Source organism: Histomonas meleagridis (assembly GCF_020186115.1).
Source record: "Histomonas meleagridis strain 2922-C6/04-10x chromosome Unknown contig_9, whole genome shotgun sequence".
Lineage (NCBI taxonomy): Eukaryota > Parabasalia > Tritrichomonadida > Dientamoebidae > Histomonas > Histomonas meleagridis.
This window is the reverse complement of record NW_027150923.1, coordinates 366,846-387,067: the sequence shown is the minus strand read 5'-3', so window position 1 is coordinate 387,067 and position 20,222 is coordinate 366,846. Positions and strand designations below refer to the sequence as shown.

Sequence of the window (20,222 nt, the reverse complement as noted above, 5' to 3'; positions counted from 1 at the left end):
TAATAAAGTTTAAATAAAAGATAAAAACATCAGTAGCTTTAATATAAATTCTTTCTAATTTAAAAAGTATTTCTAGAATTATAATATGTCCATAAGTAGAAGCATGAATAAGAATTGTTTCAATATTTATAAATGAATTACAATAATTATAATTAAACCCATTATAAAGAAAATAAACATCAAATATATTAAATGAAATTGCACTCTTTTTGTTAATTCCATATTGTTTTGCATATTCTTTAAGTATTTCACTATCACTTAATCCTGGATAAATTTTGAAAATCAGGAATGAACATTTATATTTTCTTGATTAATATTATCTTGATTAGAATCATTTCCAATTTCTTTTTCCTTTGTTAATTTCTGATTAAAAGTATCAAAAATTATGAATAAATTATATATTATAAAAATTAATTTTAAAATAGAGTAATAAATATTTATAAATTCTAAATTCTTTTTATTTTTATTAGTATTATTACTAAATTCATTTTTAGTTTTTGATGCATTATTATAACTTTCTTTAAATATTATAAATAAATTATATAACATTATAATAAACAGAAAATATAAAAAATAAATTTCAAATATTTTCTCATTAATTCGTTCTTGACTCTTTTGAATCGTTTTTTGGTAATCAGTTGGTTCAACTTCAGGGAAACACATGTAATCTGGAACTTCAACGTCATTAACATTATTTCTTACAAATCTTCTATAACTTGATTCTACATACTTAACAATTTCTTTATCTTTACAAACATGAGGAGTTCCATGTGAAATGCGATGCTTCTGAATAAATTTACAACCTTTTTTTTCCTCAATACGCTCAATCATTTCAATATAATAATCAGCATAATGATTCATTAAAAAAACTTTGTTTCTATCTTTTTGAGGAATTTGTGATTTACGTTTAACATTAACAATTTCTGTTATAATTATTGGTTCTTTCCCTAAAAATCGTACTATCTGATCTTGAATAAAGATTAATTTTCCTGGGATCTTATATTTTGTATATCTTATATTATTATCTTCTTTTACTAAATTAACTTCTTTATCAGATGAAAAAATTCGACTTATTAATGCTGAAATTGCAAGAGATCCCACTAGTTTTAGTCCATTTACTATACATACACCTAATGAATGTCCAATTGATGTAACAATATCATCTACATTTACAACTGTTAAAATAAAATTCTTTTTGATAATGTCTTCACAAAAATCAGGTTCAATACATGGTGGTGTTCCGAATGTAAATGCTTTAATATTTTCGTAGTTTTTTATTATACGATAATAAGCCGCACAAAGTGCTGCAACTGCACCACCAACAGAATGCCCAAAAAATATTACCTCTTTACATTCAGATAGTGTTTGGAGTTTGTTATCTAATTTCCCAATAATTCTTAATGCTGCATTATAATAACCACTATGAATTTGATATCCATTATTGAAAAGATCAGCTCCATCAGTTGGTTTGTTCTTATTTGATATTCGTGCATCTTTGATACCTGAAAAACCACGGCCTTTAACCCATATTAAAACAGTTTGTTCTAATGATGTTGATGTATATTTAAGATATCTGAAATTGGGATGATTCTTATTGCTATATAAATTCGAAATTATAAATTTATATTCGTTACCATCATGGGAATAATAAGTATATTCATGCTCACTCTTATTTTCCATTTCTTTGATTCTCTTATACAAAATCATAAGATCATAAGATGATAATAAGTCTGTAATGGAAGGGAGTTTACTCATCAAAAAAAAAAAAAAATAAAAATAAAAAATAAAAACGCTCGGCATTTTTTTCTGAAGTGGTGGCATTTTTAGCCTTGTTGTTTTCATTTTCATCCGATATTTGAATTGTGGTTTGAGGCAAAAAGATAATTTTTAAGTAATTACTTTGATTTAATTTTTTGTGTAGATTATGATCTGTATAAAGCGATACATCATTCAAAAAATGCTCTCGCATAGTTAAACGGACAAGTACAAAATTAATCAGTGCAAAATATTGTTCATTAAATTGTTTATACATGTGCATATTTTTTGAGCGTTGTTACAATTGATTATATATAATATTTGAATATCTTTATGAAACATTCACACGTAATTGCATTCGAAAATTTTTGTTTATATAAATACTTAGGATATAAATATTTTTATAGTTAGAAAAATTATATTTTTTGCCATTATATCATTTTCATATAAAAAATCTATAGACTGATTCAATCAAGAAATCGATAAAAAAAATAAAAATTATTCTAAACTCTTCATATTTTAATATGTCCATACTGTTACCATTACATCAATTTTTTCCTTTTGTGATTGTGCTAAATAAATGTACATTTATTCGTGACATTTTTGATATGTTTAAAAGTGACACAAAGCTTGATCGGTGCTTTTGAAATATTAAACGTACTTCACTTATGGCGCCACTTTTGCTTGTAACAAAATGGAAAAATGCGAATTGGAAATATTTTGCAATTCGCTAAATGATAAAACAGATTTTACAGATTATATAAATTGTATTTATGATAGTTTGAAGACTATTTCATTGAGTCCAATAAAATTTTTTCATGATACAAATTTTCCACAATTTATCCAATTAACACTAGCTCCATTTGTTCACCTGAAGTCAACTCTTTCAAGTGAGTGTATTAATATTTTGATAAATATTTTAGATCTTTTCATCCAATTAATTCGTACAAATCCGTTATTTTTAAATTTTTCTTTTGTTGGATTTCCACTAGAGTCTATGCTTTCTGGAGCTATTATTTTACAAGACAAAAAACTGATAAATCTAATTTTTGCATTATCTGCCTTCATTTCAACATCAGCAAGAAATATAGTAACAACCATAACATCATCAGCCCAAATATTTCAAACATTAATGAAGGTTATCAAAGTTTCCTCTCTTTCTGGATATTGTATATTAATTTTATCAGGATTAATTCGTAACTCACAAATATTTTCTACATATATGCAAACATCTAATATCCAACAAATCAAATCTCTTTTTACTTCTAAGTTATCTTGTGATGATCATTTGAGCGTTGTTGGGTCAGTTTTATCACTTCTTTTACTTTTTCCAAATACAATTGACATAGAAACATCAAAATCAGTGGCGATACATGCGATTAATGTTTCAAATAACAATTCTCTTTTAATCAAATGCGCATGTTGGATTCTTATCGAGATACAAAAGTCGAATTCATTAACGAAAAAAGATTTAAATTCACTTTTTAATATTGCAATAACTTCTAATTCTATATCATCTTTTTATCTTTTTGAGACATTTAATGAGATTTCTATTTTTAATGAATGTTTTAACATTGAGAAAATTTTAAATTTTATTCTTTCACAAAACGTTGGATATACTGCATTTTCTGCAATGAGATTTATACAACATTTTATGGAAAAGAATGAAAATATTTTTGATAAATTAGAAAACATTGAAGTAATTTGTAGAAATGCATTGAAAATATCTTTTTTACCTGATTTAGAAATGAATATTGATATGATAGAATGTGCAATTTTAGTTTTACGATGTTTAATAAGTTCAGGAAATTGTTTAAAAAAAATTCAGCCAATTTTAAAAGAAAATGAAGAAAATATTTTCCTTACATTTCAAAGACATATTGAAGCTTCTCAATCTTTTTCATCTCTTCAATATTTTTTATTAATATCTTCTTCTAAAATTAATGGATGGATCCAAAGACTTAATTTATTAGTTTTAGATTCTCAATTCGGAGCACTTTTGGCGCACGTTATTGAAGAAACTACCGATAGGAGAACGTTAGCCGATGGAATCAAAGCGGTTTTGATCGTCTCCGAAATTTCAAATTCGAAATCAGAAAATAATAATGAAATATTATTTAATTCTGTAGTTTCTGGGTTTTTACAAATAAATCTTCAAAAGCAAAAAGAAATAATCTCAATAAATTCAAGATATAAAATGAGACTTGAGAAAGAAACAGAAGAAATTCTCGAATTAAAAGGAATATTAGAAATGAATCAATTAGAAATAGAACAAATTAACACACAAAATATATATTATAAAGAAGAAATAAGTAAACTTCAAAGTCAAAACCAAAAAATCAAAGAAGAATTAAATAAATCAAATTTGAAAATTCAAAATCTTCAAAATGAAAATGTTCAAAAATCGGAAAAATTAAAAAATATAAAAACTGAAAATGATTCAAACAAACAAAAAATTAAAGAGATTGAAGCATTAATATTAAATAAAGATAATCAAATTGAAACAATTTCTGCAAAACTTAAAAAATTTAATGAAAACTCGAATTCACTTGTTAATGCAGAAAAACAAATTTCGAAATACGAAGAAAAAATCAAAAATTACGAAGAAGAAATAAGAAATATAAAAAACGATTTAACAAATCAAAATGAAAAACTTATAAAAAGAAGAGAGAAAATACATAAAATGAAAACTGAAACAGAATCGAAACAAAATTTAATATTCGAATTAGAAACAAAACATAAAAAGTTAAATGATCAAACAAATGAATTCCAAAATGTTATTTCAATGTTTGATCAATACAAAAGCAAAAATAAATCAAAAATCGAAGAAATGAAATTAAAAATAAAACAATTGCAACAAGTAAACAAAAGTTTTAAAAATAACGAAAAAAATTTGTTATTAAAAATAAATCAATTAAAAGAAGAAAACATAAATTTGAAGAAAATTGTTGAAGAGACAAATCAAGAAAAACAAAAATATGAATTAGTAACAAAATTTGTACATAAAATAACACAAGATAACGAAATATCTTCTGAACAATTAGATGAATTGTTTCAATAAAATATGTTTGATTTTATAACATTTATGATTTTTTGTGATATTAAAAATTGGATAATTTTACTTAATGAAAAAAGTTCCATCATAAAATTGCCCAGAATATTTACGTGAAACCTTTTATATTTACATTATTTTGGCATTAGATCGATATTTATAATTTTACATTGTTAACAATATTTTTTGTATTTATTTATGAATTCTTTTAGTACAAAAATTAATAATTACAAATAAATTTAAAAATTATTTATTGCTTCAACAATTTTGCATTTGATGGAAGTGTGAAGTCTTCAACTTTTACCTTTTCTCCCAATGTGAACTCTATTTCCTGTTCGCACTTACAAAACGCCTGGTATTCGAACGTTGCCTCTTCGTTACTCACAAACAAAACTTTCTTTAACTCTTTGCAGCTATCGAATGCGAAACTTTCGACAACTGTTACCGACTTTGGAATTTCGACTTCGGCAACAGCGGAGTTCAAGAAGCAATAAGGCGGAATCACCTTTAGCACTGTGTTCTTGGCCGCAGAGACCTTTTTCAGCGAAGACGTGTTCGAAAAAGCGTATTCGCCAACCGACTCGAGATTATTGGAAATGAGGAACGATTCGAGTGAGGTGTCCTGGAATGCCCACGGACCGATTTTTTTCAATGCAACATCACCATCGAAGATGACTGACTTCAAAGCAGCGCAATTTCGGAATGAATATGCGTTGATAATTTCAACAGATTTCGGAAGATGAATTTCCTCTAAATGAGTTCCTTCGAAAGATGACTCGCCTATGGACTTAAGAACTGAATTCTCTTCGAAATTAACGACTTTTAGATTCGGAAAATTACAAAACGTATTTGGAAGAATTATTTCTACTGAGCTTGGAATGGTTATCTCACAAAGAGATTTGCTAAAGGCGTTGGGCTCAATGGTTTTGAGATGGGAATTGCCTTCAAATTCTACTTTTTTAAGGTATTGACAATCTTCAAATGAATCAGCTTCTATGGTCTCGACAGAATTGGGTATAACTATTGATGGGAGCTTGGTCTTACCAAAACATCTTCTGCTAATGACTTTAAGTTTAGAGCCAGGTGAAAATGTGACATTCGAGAGTTCAGTACATTCATAAAATGCATTAATAGAAATGGTTTCGACTGAATTTGGTATAACAATGGATTTGATTTTAGTGTAAGCAAATGAATAAGCACCAATTGTTGTAAGGTTATTTCCAAAAATAATCGATTCTAGTTTTAAACATTTGGCAAACGCAAAGTCTCCAATGAAACGCAACGGTTCTGGAAGGTTTATATTTTTTATTGGTGTACATGTAAAAGTTTGCTCTCCAATTTTTTCAACTTTTGATCCTGGGGCAAATTCGAACGAAACATCAGCATTTTCACTAAAGTTTTGGAAGCATGGTGCGTTTATTGCAATAACATCATATGATTCATTATTAGGAAAAGTTACACTAACAGGAACAACAATTGAATTTTTTTCTTTGACAATAAGCTTGCTTAAAGTACACGTCTTATTTTCCGCGGTGTATTGGATTCCATCAACTGTTGCTTCATTAATTTCTGCCATAATTTTATTGTGCTACGTATAACTTTTTCATAATGCTATGATCGTTATGTGGTGAAAATTAAAAGTATATTTCGGTTAGCTTTTAATTAGTATATATCCCACAGTAAAACATATATATGTTTACATTACGAATTTAAAGATATTATAATATCCCACCAAGTCATTGTGTTCTTTGAAATAATTATTATATTGATACATACAAAGAATGTTAGTTCATTCACATAGAATAGAGACCGTTTATAATTTTAAATTTCAAATGGGAAACAAGAAATTTTATTTAATAATATAAGATTTCAAAATAATATTTGGAAATTCTTTATTTTATTTAAAACAGCAATTATGTTTGCATCTAAAAAAGATAATATGAAAACAGTTGACATTATTCGTCGTTTTCTCGCTCAATTTAAGGGTCTTTAAGGACATATTTCGTACATATAAAAGCTAAAGTTATACATACAAAGGAGCTTTGTTTTAATTTTTATTTTATGATTTAGCATTAATGTTACAAAAGGTGAAAATGGAAAGAATCGTTTAATATCTCCCGCTCTGAGAATAAATTACAAATAAGTGAAATAAAAATCTTCATAAGGGATGTTATTTAATCAGAAGAAATTGAGTTTTTATTAATTTTTTAAAATAAAGAATAAAATATATATAATTACTTCCCTCATGCATTTTAATAATTTTTAATGGTTTGGAGAAATTTGTATATCTTGATTTTTTTATCATTTCGCTTTTGGACGAAATTTCCTCAAAATTATTGAAGAACTCATTCATTTTTCTTCAAAATCTGATTTCATTCGATCAGAAAACAATTGTTAAACAACAAAATATATTATTTTAAGTCTTTAATAATATCATATCACTTTATTAGATATCACATTTACCATCTTTGCAAGTATCAACAAACGTTTTAACAGCCTCATTACTTTGTGCCTTTGTTTCCAGCACCTGGTATTGTCTCGACCCATTTCTGTATACTGTTAAACCTTTGCAACCCGCTTTCCAACCTTCAATGAATCCTTCTCTGACCATATCTTGTGTTGCGTCTTGTTCGAAGTTCACTGTTTTAGATATAGCGTTACAAGTATATTTCTGTACGTCGCTTTGCATGTTAATATGATCTTTAGGTGATATATCTAATGAAGTAACAAATACTTTCTTAACTTCATCAGGAACACCAGTAACATTCCTTAATGTGCCTGTTTGAAGGATTTGTTCCATCACTTCTTCAGAGTAACAATTGTTTTCTTTAAGTGCTTTCTTTAAATGTTTGTTAACAAATGGTTTCATTTCGCCTGCTAAACAATTACGGCGACGATATGCTAATGCGAAATATGGTTCAACGCCTGATGAAACATCCATTAACATCGATGTAGAACCAGTAGGTGCTACATTAGTTAATGATGCATTACGCATTGTTTCATATTTCTTGCACCAAACACTTTTATCAAAGTTCGGGAAATTACCTTTTTCGGCACCAAGTTTAACTGATTCATCAATAGCTGTTTCTTGAATAACTTGCATAGCTCTTGTAGCTGCTGCACGTCCTTCTTTAGAGTTATATGGTAATTTCATTAAGAATAACATATCTGCTAAGCCCATAATGCCTAAGCCAATACGTCTGTTGTTCTTAAACATTGTGTTAACACGTTCAACTGGAAATTGTGTTAAATCAACAACATTATCTAACATACGAACTGCTATACGTGTAACTTCTTTAAGTTTTTCTTCATTTAATGTACGATCTGAGTTAACAAACTTTTCTAAGTTAATTGATCCTAAATTACATGCATCGCCTGAATGAAGATATTGTTCACCACATGGATTGCAGCATTCAATAGGCCCAAGGCCTGGTAATGGATTAGTCTTGTTAACAGTATCAATAAAGATACATCCTGGTTCGCCATTACGCCATGCGCTATAAATAATTTCATCCATAAGTTCTGGGGCGGAAATATCAGCTTCAGTAATATCTGTAATACGTCCTGCTGCATCACGTGTGATATAACGTGGCTTCATCTTCTCGCCATTCCATGTACATAACCATGGTGATGGATCATTGTTAACGACACGTTCCATAAATTCATCGGTAAGTCCAACCGAAAAGTTGAAATTCTCAAATGTTCCTTCTTTAGCTTTGGCTTCAATAAATTCTAAAATATCGGGATGGTCAACTCGCATCATGGCCATATTAGCTCCATGACGACCATGTTGTTGAACAATACGAAATGCTTCTGAATAAATTCGTAAGAATGATAATGGACCACTTGATGAGCCAAGTGTTCGCTTGCATTTGAAACCTGCTGGACGAAGAAGATGGAATGGAAAGCCAATACCTGAGCCTGCTTGTTGAAGAAGTGCTGCTTCTTTAAGTGTTTCAAAAATACTGTCTAATGAATCTTCCATATGTAAAACAACACAGTTGGAAACAAGTGTGGTCTTTGCTCCTGCATTTGCAAGTGTACGACCAGCTGGGATAAATTCAAATTTTGTCATGACATCGCTGAAAACTTTGGTCCATTTTTCTTGGTCTTTTTCAACTGATGCTAAGCATTTGGCAACACGTGTAAACATTTCTTCTGGTGTTTCGATAATGTTATTGTCATCATCTTGTTGAAGATACCTTGCTTTTAAAACTTTCATTGCATTTGCAGTAAAATTCAAGGAAGTATTAATGCCTTCAATATTCTTAATTTGGGCTTGCGCCATTATAAAAATGAAGTGAGAGATAATGCGGGTCTTTTTGTACGTTAAGCTTAACATCAAAAATAAACCGTAATATTTGAACTCGTTTAACGTCCTATGTTAACAAAAAGTTTTTTTCGTTGCGCGCTCACCTTCAATCAGAAAACCTCCGGAGTGACTTCCCTCCGATTTTGGCGGGAATGTTCCAAAATAGATAATTCAAATAAGTAAACATTAGATTTATTTTATTATTTAATAGAAATATTAGATAATATTAATTTTATTCATTAAATTTTTATAAAAATATTTATTTCTTAAAAAGATATTTTTATATTTTTTTTTTAATTTTTTTCAAACATAAAATTGGTCATATATTCAATTGTTTACATAATTAACGTATTGATAACGGTCTCTGTAAAAAAACGTTATTTCTTCGCGACCGTTTAATATTAACATTCTCAAGATGTTGAAATTTAGGGTCTTTCTCTCCAAAAAAATGAAATCACATTCTGACAATCCATCTACTTTCTTAACATGGAGTAAAGCAAACAACATCATTGCTATGGGATATAAAAATGGAACAATTAATCTTTCAGTCGTCACTACTTCACACGATCAACCAGGAACACCGAATATAGAAAATATCCAAACAATTGAATTCCACAAAAAAGAAATTACTGCATTATCATGGAGTGATAATGGTCGATTTTTATCTTGTGGTGATAAATCTGGTAAAATTACTTTTTGGACCAAAAAAGGCAAAACATGGAAACACGTACTTACAAACAGCACAGTAGCATCACCAGTTACATATATTCGATGGTCAAAAAGATGTGATATGGTAGCAATTTGTTATGAAGATTCAACATGTGCTTGTGTTACATCTGATGGTGATCTTAATTGGTCAGTTTCCATGCGACAATCGGTAAAATTTGTTGAATGGACGATAACTAGTGGATCAATGTTATGCGGCACAACATATGGCGAAGTTATGATCATTGATTCACGAGGCGTTGAAACCGGTACAATGCAAATGCCATGTTTGAACAATTCTACAGCTGATCCTAAACTCATTGGACTTGAATGGAACAAAAAAGCAAACTACGGATTACTTGTTGCTTATGAAGGCGGCCAAATCCAATTAAATCGAAATGAAACTGATTCCGAACCGATTGTTATCTCTGTCGAAATGGAATGCACATCAATTAGCTGGCTAAGAAATGGCGCAGCTTTTGCTGTTGCAGGCATTAAATCGTCTGGGAAATGCGTTGTGTTATTCATTAGTGAACAAGGAAACATTTTACGCGAACTTGATGTTTCTGGTCAACGAATTACACATTTAGCTTTTGACCCGATAGATACACAAGTTGCAATGGCAGTTGGGAATTTCTTTTATTTAGCTCAAATTATTCCGCAGTTTAATTGGGCGTTTGATGAACATACTTTAGTTTATTCATATAATAATTCCGATATAGATGAGCATACAATTGCTTACTTTAATTACAAAACAGACGAAAAAAGAATTCATAATATTGGTCATGTCTTAGCTATAGCTGGTAACAATGGTTATTTTGCTGTTGTCACTAAATTACCTGGTGAAGAGGCACTTTTGTCAATAACCGATTCAATTAGCGTTAACGTTACTTCGGCCGTTATTCCTTTTCAGCCGTTTAAAGTGGCCGTTTACAATAAAGCGGTTGCGGCGGTTTCTGAACACAAAGTTTGTGTTTGGAAATTTGATGAAGAAGATTCTCCTCAATACTTAGATATAACAGATAATATAACAGCGTTATTATTACGCGATAAGTTTGTATTAATATTTGCTCAACCTAATATCATTAAACTTGATGTTCCATCATTAAACGAAATCAGTAAAATACCAGTTGATTTCTCAGCAGAATCAATTAAATTATCATCCGATGAATTAACGTTGGCTGCATTTGATTCAGCTGGTACACTTAAATTTATTAATATGACAAATGGCCAAACAATAGGACCTGAAAAGAAAGAAGTATGGAACATGGAGTTTTCATCAGACTCACCCAATCAATTTGCAGCACTTGAACGACAAAAACTATATATATATAATGATCTTCAAGAAGAAGAACCGATCCCATCAATATCACACATAGCCTCCTTTAGTAACCTAGAGATCCTCTGTGTTGATTTAATCCGAATTATGAATGATCCACTTCATCCACGGAAACGGTTTTTCAAGTCCTATCCCACCAAACAATTACGCGACTTACGGATTATGTTATCAAGTCGCCCACAAACAGACATCGAAACCATCATTTCATATTGTAAAACGCAAGATAAGCCACGCCTCTGGGAAGAGCTTGGCGAGACTTCGATGTTAGAAATGAACTTAACGCTTGCAGAGAAATGTTTTTTGGAGACCACCGACTATAAGAGCCTCCAATTTCTTAAGCGAATTCGATCCATTAAAGACACAAATATTCAACGTGCTCAAATCTTAACATATTTAGGACGATTTGATGAAGCTCAAAGTATATATAGTTCTATGGATCGGAATGATTTATCCATTGAAATGCGTAATTCCATTGGCGATTATGAGCATATTATTAATATCATTGGTAAGACCAAGTTAAATAGTGATGAATCGAACAAAGATATCTATACTAATGTTGGCGATAATTTTATGGAACGAAATGAATATCAATTTGCTGCAGACTTTTATGATGCTGCAGGTAATTATGAGAAACTAATGAAATGTTTATACTTAATGGATGATTATCAAGGCCTTGAAAACTTAATGTTAAAGTTACCGAACACTTCTGATTTGTTACCTAAACTTGGCCGATTATTTATATCGATTGGATCAATTAATAACGCAGTAATGGCATTTAAGACATATGGCGATATATCATCAGCTATTGATGCATGCGCACGATTAAACCATTGGAAGACGGCATTAGAACTTGCAGGCAAATCGAAGACGAATGAAATCAGGAACAGGATGAACAAATATGCGAAGGAATTAATCGACAATGGACAAACAGCGGCAGCTATTGACTTCTATTCACGTGCAGGACTTGACATTGAAGCTGCGAAGTTATTACAAAACGAAGGCGATTCGATACTTAAAGAGAACGAAGATTACTTAAGCGCGAAAATGTGTTATATCTTTGCAGCATTACAATTAGAGAAACATCGACAACAAACATTCGACGGAGCAAATACGATTAGTGAACGAATCGAAGGACTTATTAAAGAAGATGAGACAATATCAAACGGATTGTTAAATGACATCTGGAAGAAAGCAGAAGGAATCCATTTCTATATGTTAGCGCATCGATTTATGTTCGCTAAACAATGGATGGATGCATTAGTATGCGCTTGTCGTGTCTTCGATGATTACGCTGACGTGATCGGAGAAGATAAAGCAGCCGCTTTATTAGTAAGTTGCTCATTACGCACTAAACATTTCGGACAATGCTCAAGAGCAATGACGATTTTGGAGCATTTCGACGATTACCCGAAAGAGAAAAGAGAAAAGTTCGAAGAGTTGTCAATCGAAATATTCTCAAGGAATAAGCCGGTAGACCCAAACACTTTTAGAAGCGTAACTTGTCCAAAGTGTAGAATCGGGTCAATTAACGCATTGCAAAGTCAGTGCTTGGAATGCGGATACCACATGAAGCTGTGCGTAATGACGGGAAGATTGATAACTGCGGACGCATTGGAGTGTAAAGTGTGCAGACACGCTGTGGGTTCGGAACAGGCGGACGATATAGAAATATGTCCGTTGTGTCACCACCAGTTTTATCAATAACTAAAAAATATAATTTGGATGTAATACAAAAGTTTTTGCAATTATACTCTTTACAAAAATGGAAATCAAAATCTCAGAAAATTCGGATGTTAAAAAAAGAGAATCAAATACAATCCTCAGGAAGTGCATAAAAGGACTTTGGATATGGTAAAAGGGATCACAAAGGAAAAATTGATTGATTAAAATATGGTGTATGGAATAAGGCATACAATTCCAACAAAAGTCTCGTTTACCTCCTCCACTGGTGTCCCATCCTTAGAAGCCTGATTTCCACGAGGAAGCTCAGGGTAACAATAGGTGGTTATGGCCATGCAAACCGCCGTAGCCGCTGGAAAACAGTTAAGCACTTTTTCATACAAAAAAAATATGTACAACAGACGATCAAATACCATTCATTTAGATTGTAAAGGATAACAAGAGAATAAAAATCTTCAAATTCAAGCTTTTCTTTCCTGATACGTTGTTTATATATTCACAAATAAAAATGATATGAAATTTTAAAATAATTTAAATAATTGCGTTGATTTAAATCAGATCCATTTCATGCTTTTTAAATGAGAGGTTAATATGATTTACCAAAATATATAAATCTGAATGTTTGGTTACCAAAAATTCAAAATACTTCATAAAATACGTGAAATATATTATTTATAATGTGGTGTATTAAAGTCTGAACATGAAGGAATTGATATTAATCAAAAAAATTTTTATCTGCTTCATTGAATATTTATTTTAATAAATCAATGATTTAAAATAATATTTGAAAATTACATAAATTATTTGATACAGCACTTCATTTAGCAACTAAAAACAATCACAAAGGCATAGTTCAAATACTTCTTAAGCAAGAAGGAATTCAAATAAATGAGGAAACATGAACACAGTGGTTTAAACACATGAAATAGGTGATTAATTTCAGATTCATTATTATCTAAGAATTTAATATCAATAACAATCTAAAATAGTGCTTTTTATTTATGTATTTCATTAATTGGTATTACACTTCCATCTTATTTAATAAACCCCAAGTGTTTGATTTTTATGTATGTAAATATATTTTTATGATAAAAATCATTTAGTTCAAATGCTTTATAACACAACTCTTTTTATAATAGATAATCATTCAAAAATTATATTAATTTCATTATTTAATTAATTTGCACAACTTTATCATTTGTCACTGGTTGTTCCACATATAAAACCTCAAACACATCGTCCACAAATGTCGGGCAGAGGTTGCACGCTCTTTTACAGTCAGGCTGGAAGTTACACTCCAAAATGATTGGCTCCAAATCGTTTGTCACCATTACGTCTATTCCGTACATAGCCTTTGTGTAAGGAGTTGCGACCATTTTTTGGCATCCGCACTTAAACAAATCCCTAATTGCCTCGTATATCTTTTGCTGGACTGTATCCCATTTAATTCCTTTGTTTTCGTTTTCGAACATTTCTATAAAGTCGACATAAGTTTTATGCGTCACCTTACTCGGCGCCCTATAATTCATCACTGTAAAATGTCTTTCATAATCATCGAAGTCATCAAGCGCCCATTTCTTTGGCGACAGTCTTGGCCAGAACACTTTATAAGCGAATAATTCCATCGGTTTGACTGACTTCAACAACACAATATATCTTAAGTCGAACTTAACACCGGAAATTAACAATGGATTCCAGATATAACGTTGCGTTAGACGCGGCCCAACTGATGCATGACGTAATACTTCTGATGGAGATTCTGTCACAACCATAAATGTACCACGCGTTTGATTAAACGCTTTGACAATCCATGCGGATGATTGCGAACTACTTTTAAGCTTTCGGTCGTATTCTAAAAAGCCAGTGACGTCTTCCGGCTCGCATAATATAAATGTCTTTGGTAACCATTTGACTTCGCCCATGTATTCAAGGACGTTTTCATACATCATATCTTTGATTGTTGTATATTGTTCACCTTCAATTTGGTTGTATAAGATGTGGTTCTTATAGATCTCTTCATAATCACGAGTGTCGTGATATGATATCCATTGTAAATCAGCTTCGTTCGGATTTTCGACAATTTCAAATTTGTCCGAATGTAAATTGCTCTTAAAAGTAGAGTTATCTAAGTACACTTTGATTGGCCGCTTAGTGCATACACTCGACTTAAATTTGGATGTGAGTGGTTGCATAGGTAAAATAGGTCGTTCAACTTCAGACGTGGATCCAAACTGTATAAGTGGGTACAAGTTACTTGTGATCTCTTCTAATGGCTGAAGATCTCGGTTTGGCCAAAATATGAAATATGTATAAAAAGTCTTTGGTGAACCACATGGCATCGAATTACAATTGCCATTAAGGGAGTGATGGATACTTAATGCAACTTCATCGCCTAAACCCCATCGATCGCCGGCGGCTTGAATATGATCCCAAATACGATCAGGAACACTCATGGAAACATCACCAGTTTCGGGATCAACGCCATTGACAAATACTATGGTCTTTGGAAGTGTCGGAATTTGTTCTTCATCACATTTGATGGAATATAAATTGGGTAAATAGTCCGTGATATGACTAAGATCAACTGAATTGCCAGTGAAGTCGGCCTTGGCAACGTTTTTGAAGGGTTTAAAGACATCCATTTTAAGAGATGATATCTCACGATCACTTAAGTCAAGATTGGCAATAGTGGAAGCATCTGATGAATGGCTAATATAAAGAAGAGCCCATTCTGTGTAATTGTTTGTAAAGACAGAATTATAAATTTCAAGTTTTGGACATATTGATAAAATGGATTCTTTAATGCCTGGAGCATCATTAAGTGGGTTGCTTTTGATCCAAAGAGCTCGAAGGTTAGGTAAGCTTGAAAGTGTTGTTAACAAATCTGCAACATTACGAAGATTGTTACCCCAAAGACTTAATGTTTCCAAGTTTGGAAACAGTGTTGGAAGAGAAAGAGGAGTAATGGCTTCAAGCTCAAGGTCATCAAGTTCGAGATTCTTTCCATCACATGTACGAATTCTTTCTTCAAGAGTTAAAGTTGGTGTTGGTGGTTCTGGGTTTTCAAAGAAAGGCTCAAGGCGTGTACGTAAAGCTTCATTACTTTTCCATTCTTCATAAAGATGAATTGGTTCAGGTGACCAACAATGATCACATATAAAAACATTACTATTTCGTGTAAGAAGCGGAAGTCCTTCTTTCGGTGTATAAACAAGTGTTGGATCTGCTTGTGTATCAATTGAAAAGTAAAGATTAGCATCCATATTTTCATCAAGTAATTTTTTATAAAGAAGTTGTCCTAATTCCTCAACAGGAAATTTATGTTGTTCAAATATTTCTTTATGAATTTCTAACCATTTTTCATATGAAACTGGTGATTGTGGTTCTTCAGAAGTCATTCGTAATGTTCGACCAGAGAAACTTTTTGAATGGTTAATAACGTTCGAAAAATTATAAGACGTTAAATAACTTCACTTTTGTGAAATGAAAAATTTGCATTCAAACAAATGTTTAATCATAAAAATCTTGGTCTGCTAAATTTCTGTAATGATATTGACGATGGCGGCGATGGTATCGATGATGAACGTATTCTGTTCTTTGGAAAAATGTGACATATATGAAATAAAGAAATGCAATTGCACCACACACAAGCAAAAATATATAATTATTCTTCATTGAAGAAGCACCATATACTAGCATAGTTTGTACTTGATGGCATAAAGCTGTGTCAACATATTTGATTTGTTGTTGTTTAAAATCAGTATTAAATTTACAACTATCATCACACGAGAACTGACAGTTCAAAACATTTATGTCCTTAGGTAAATCTGTGTAAACATTACTAAATTCAAGAGTACCACCTTTCCCAAAAAATCCTGTTTTGGTTCCAAAAACCGAAAAGTGCTCCACTCGAATAAAGCATTGATTTAACTCAAAAAGTGCTTCTTTTGCATCACAATTCAGAACATTACAATGATTGAAATCTGTCTTTTGATTCGAATCACCAGAAACATAAAACAAGGAATTACCTGAGTTTTGAGTAAATTCACAAAACTCCATCTTTAATGTTTGTGCATTTTTGCTCCCAAGGCTTACTCCAGAAAATGCATAATTATTTGTTGAATTTATATTGAATATTTGTTGCTCGCCTTTGTCAGCTAAAATTGAAAAAGAACGAGATGACGTTGTTTCTCGTGAACACCTTGTAATTGTAGAATAATCAAATTGAAAGTTTGAAAAATCGTCATATCCATCAAAATAAATAGACATCCCTCCTTTGATACAAGAACAATTATCAAAGCAAACAGAATAAAATGTTGCTTTATTTCCATTAAAATAAACAGCACCTCCAAATCCAGATGAAAATATATTCTCAAATAAAGAAAACCGCATTTGTAAATAAGCATCTGGATTTTTGATCTCAATAGCTCCGCCATTATTACCCGTTACAATATTTGTAAATGTGGTAAAATAAATTTCCAGATTTGTTTCGAAAGAAAATTGATAATGCATTGAGTTCTTCTGATCAGAAATAAGAATTTTCTGAATGGTGATCGGAGAACTTAAAAAATGCGTGAATTGACAATTTTTAAATGATGATATTGATTTTGTTGAAAAAAAAAAATTATTAAAAAATTTTTTTGCATATAGATTTTGAAACGTAACATGAATTTTGCTTGTTGCACTTGTTGTTATTGAAAATGGTGAACTTCCTATATAGGAAATGGAAAGATAAATGGTGGTAAGATTCATAAGGAAAGTGCTTCAATGGTTTTATGCGTCACTTTTGTATCGACTTTTTTATTCGAAATAGCGTCACTTTCGGAATCAAAGATAAATAAAGCAAAATATCTCGCATTAATTATTGATTATTTGTAATGTATTTGCACAATTAAATAAATCATTGGGTTTGTGTTGCTGCTCATTGCGTCACGAAATGATATTCGTATTTTTTTTTCATTTTGGATTTAAATAGTTTATGAAATAATGCATTGAATATACGTCCTACAGTTTTATCGTCATAATGTGGTTACTTCGAACAGTATATATAAGCCGGCTCTTAGCCGCATATTTAAATTGAATTTTTTGAATAACATTGATACTTTTGTGACGAACTTTCAAATTTGTATTTCATCGAATTTTATTCATTGAAAAATCGATTGGTTTGAGATCGGTTGACAAACACCTTATCGAAACATTGTGACTTACGACATGAATTTTAACAAGAATATCTCTCTAATTTATACCGATTTTGAAGCACTCTATGGAACAGAAAAATTTGTCACAGAATTTTTGTCAATTGAACATGTTATTACAATATTTTATTTTATTTTCTTTTCGTGTATCTTCTGTTGGTTTACGCAACATATTGCCAATTTTATATCATTTTTGATTAATATTTCGACATTGAGTGTATTTTCATTAAAATGCTATGACACAAAAAAAACATTTAAAAACAGAATTTTACCACTTCTATTTGTTCTCTTTTTTGTGCAATCATTTGGAACATATGATCCAACAACCAAAACACTTACAATTTCCACATCAAGTGAATATTCTGGACGAAGTTCATATAAAAGTCAAGCACAACATCTTATAATCCAAGGTGGAGTTGAAGAATTGGAATCAAATGCTTTTTATCAATGGTATTCATTGATTTCAGTTAATATTGGTGATACAGTTACTTCTATTGGAAATTATGCATTTGGTTATTGTTACTTAGATACATTAAATCTTGGTAAAAATTTATTGACAATTCAAAGTTATGCATTTTATCAATGTTCATCATTAACTGATGTTGAAATTCCAGATTCAGTTACAACAATTCAAAGTTATGCATTTGCATATTGTTCTGATTTGCAAACAGTTAAAATTGGTGAAAATGTAAAAACAATCCAAAGTTATGCATTTCGATCATGTTCATCATTAACAAATATTGTAATTCCAGATTCAGTTTCATCTATCGGAACAGCTGTTTTTGCAGGATGTACAAAACTTCAATTTATTGAAGTATCAAAAGGAAATAATTATTATATTAATACAGAAGATGGAATTCTTTATAACAAAGCTTATACAACTATTGTTTGTTATCCTGCAGCAATTACACGTCAAACATATGAAATCTTAAATTCAGTCACATCAATTGGAAGTTATTCATTTTATCAATGTTCATCATTAATTAACATTCAAATTCCAGATTCAGTTACATCAATTGGAAGTTATTCATTTTATCAATGTTCATCATTAATTAACATTCAAATTCCAGATTCAGTTACATCAATTGGAAGTTATTCATTTTATCAATGTTCATCATTAACTGATGTTGAAATTCCAGATTCAGTTACAACAATTCAAAGTTATGCATTTGCATATTGTTCTGATTTGCAAACAGTTAAAATTGGTGAAAATGTAAAAACAATCCAAAGTTATGCATTTCGATCATGTTCATCATTAACAAATATTGTAATTCCAGATTCAGTTTCATCTATCGGAACAGCTGTTTTTGCAGGATGTACAAAACTTCAATTTATTGAAGTATCAAAAGGAAATAATTATTATATTAATACAGAAGATGGAATTCTTTATAACAAAGCTTATACAACTATTGTTTGTTATCCTGCAGCAATTACACGTCAAACATATGAAATCTTAAATTCAGTCACATCAATTGGAAGTTATTCATTTTATCAATGTTCATCATTAATTAACATTCAAATTCCAGATTCAGTTACATCAATTGGAAGTTATTCATTTTATCAATGTTCATCATTAATTAACATTCAAATTCCAGATTCAGTTACATCAATTGGAAGTTATTCATTTTATCAATGTTCATCATTAACTGATGTTGAAATTCCAGATTCAGTTACAACAATTCAAAGTTATGCATTTGCATATTGTTCTGATTTGCAAACAGTTAAAATTGGTGAAAATGTAAAAACAATCCAAAGTTATGCATTTCGATCATGTTCATCATTAACAAATATTGTAATTCCAGATTCAGTTACATCAATTGGAAGTTATGCATTTCGATCATGTTCATCATTAATTAATATCACAATTCCAGATTCAGTTACAATAATTAATAATTATGCATTTGCTGATTGTTCTGATTTGCAAACAGTTAAAATTAATGAAAATGTAATAACAATTGAAAGTTATGCATTTTATCAATGTTCATCATTAATTAATATTGTAATTCCAGATTCAGTTACATCTATTGGAAGTTATGCATTTTATTCATGTTCATCATTAATTAACATCATAATTCCAGATTCAGTTACATCAATTCAAACTTATACATTTGCTTATTGTTCTGAATTAGAAACTATTGTAATTAGTGAAAATGTTGAAACAATTGGAAGCTATGCATTTCGATC

General features: G+C 30.5%; 4 protein-coding genes across 4 annotated transcripts; 1 reads left to right on the top strand and 3 right to left on the bottom strand.

Moving 5' to 3' along the window:
• Nucleotides 1-5,057: 5,057 nt before the first annotated feature.
• Nucleotides 5,058-6,383, bottom strand: GO595_009341 (leucine-rich repeat domain-containing protein; the record flags this gene model as incomplete). The annotated part of the gene is made up of 1 exon (XM_067923016.1): nucleotides 5,058-6,383. One exon carries the CDS (start codon nucleotides 6,381-6,383, stop codon nucleotides 5,058-5,060), a length of 1,326 nt encoding a protein of 441 aa, XP_067770343.1.
• An 870-nt stretch (nucleotides 6,384-7,253) lies between these two features.
• GO595_009340 (ribonucleoside-diphosphate reductase, adenosylcobalamin-dependent) lies at nucleotides 7,254-9,029 on the bottom strand (the record flags this gene model as incomplete). The annotated part of the gene is made up of 1 exon (XM_067923015.1): nucleotides 7,254-9,029. The coding sequence occupies one exon, from the start codon at nucleotides 9,027-9,029 to the stop codon at nucleotides 7,254-7,256; it is 1,776 nt and encodes a 591-aa protein (XP_067770342.1).
• A 538-nt stretch (nucleotides 9,030-9,567) lies between these two features.
• GO595_009339 (WD repeat-containing protein 35) lies at nucleotides 9,568-12,867 on the top strand (the record flags this gene model as incomplete). Its single annotated transcript, XM_067923014.1, has 1 exon — nucleotides 9,568-12,867. The coding sequence occupies one exon, from the start codon at nucleotides 9,568-9,570 to the stop codon at nucleotides 12,865-12,867; it is 3,300 nt and encodes a 1,099-aa protein (XP_067770341.1).
• A 1,148-nt stretch (nucleotides 12,868-14,015) lies between these two features.
• Nucleotides 14,016-16,241, bottom strand: GO595_009338 (tubulin--tyrosine ligase-like protein 12; the record flags this gene model as incomplete). Its single annotated transcript, XM_067923013.1, has 1 exon — nucleotides 14,016-16,241. One exon carries the CDS (start codon nucleotides 16,239-16,241, stop codon nucleotides 14,016-14,018), a length of 2,226 nt encoding a protein of 741 aa, XP_067770340.1.
• Nucleotides 16,242-20,222: the final 3,981 nt, after the last annotated feature.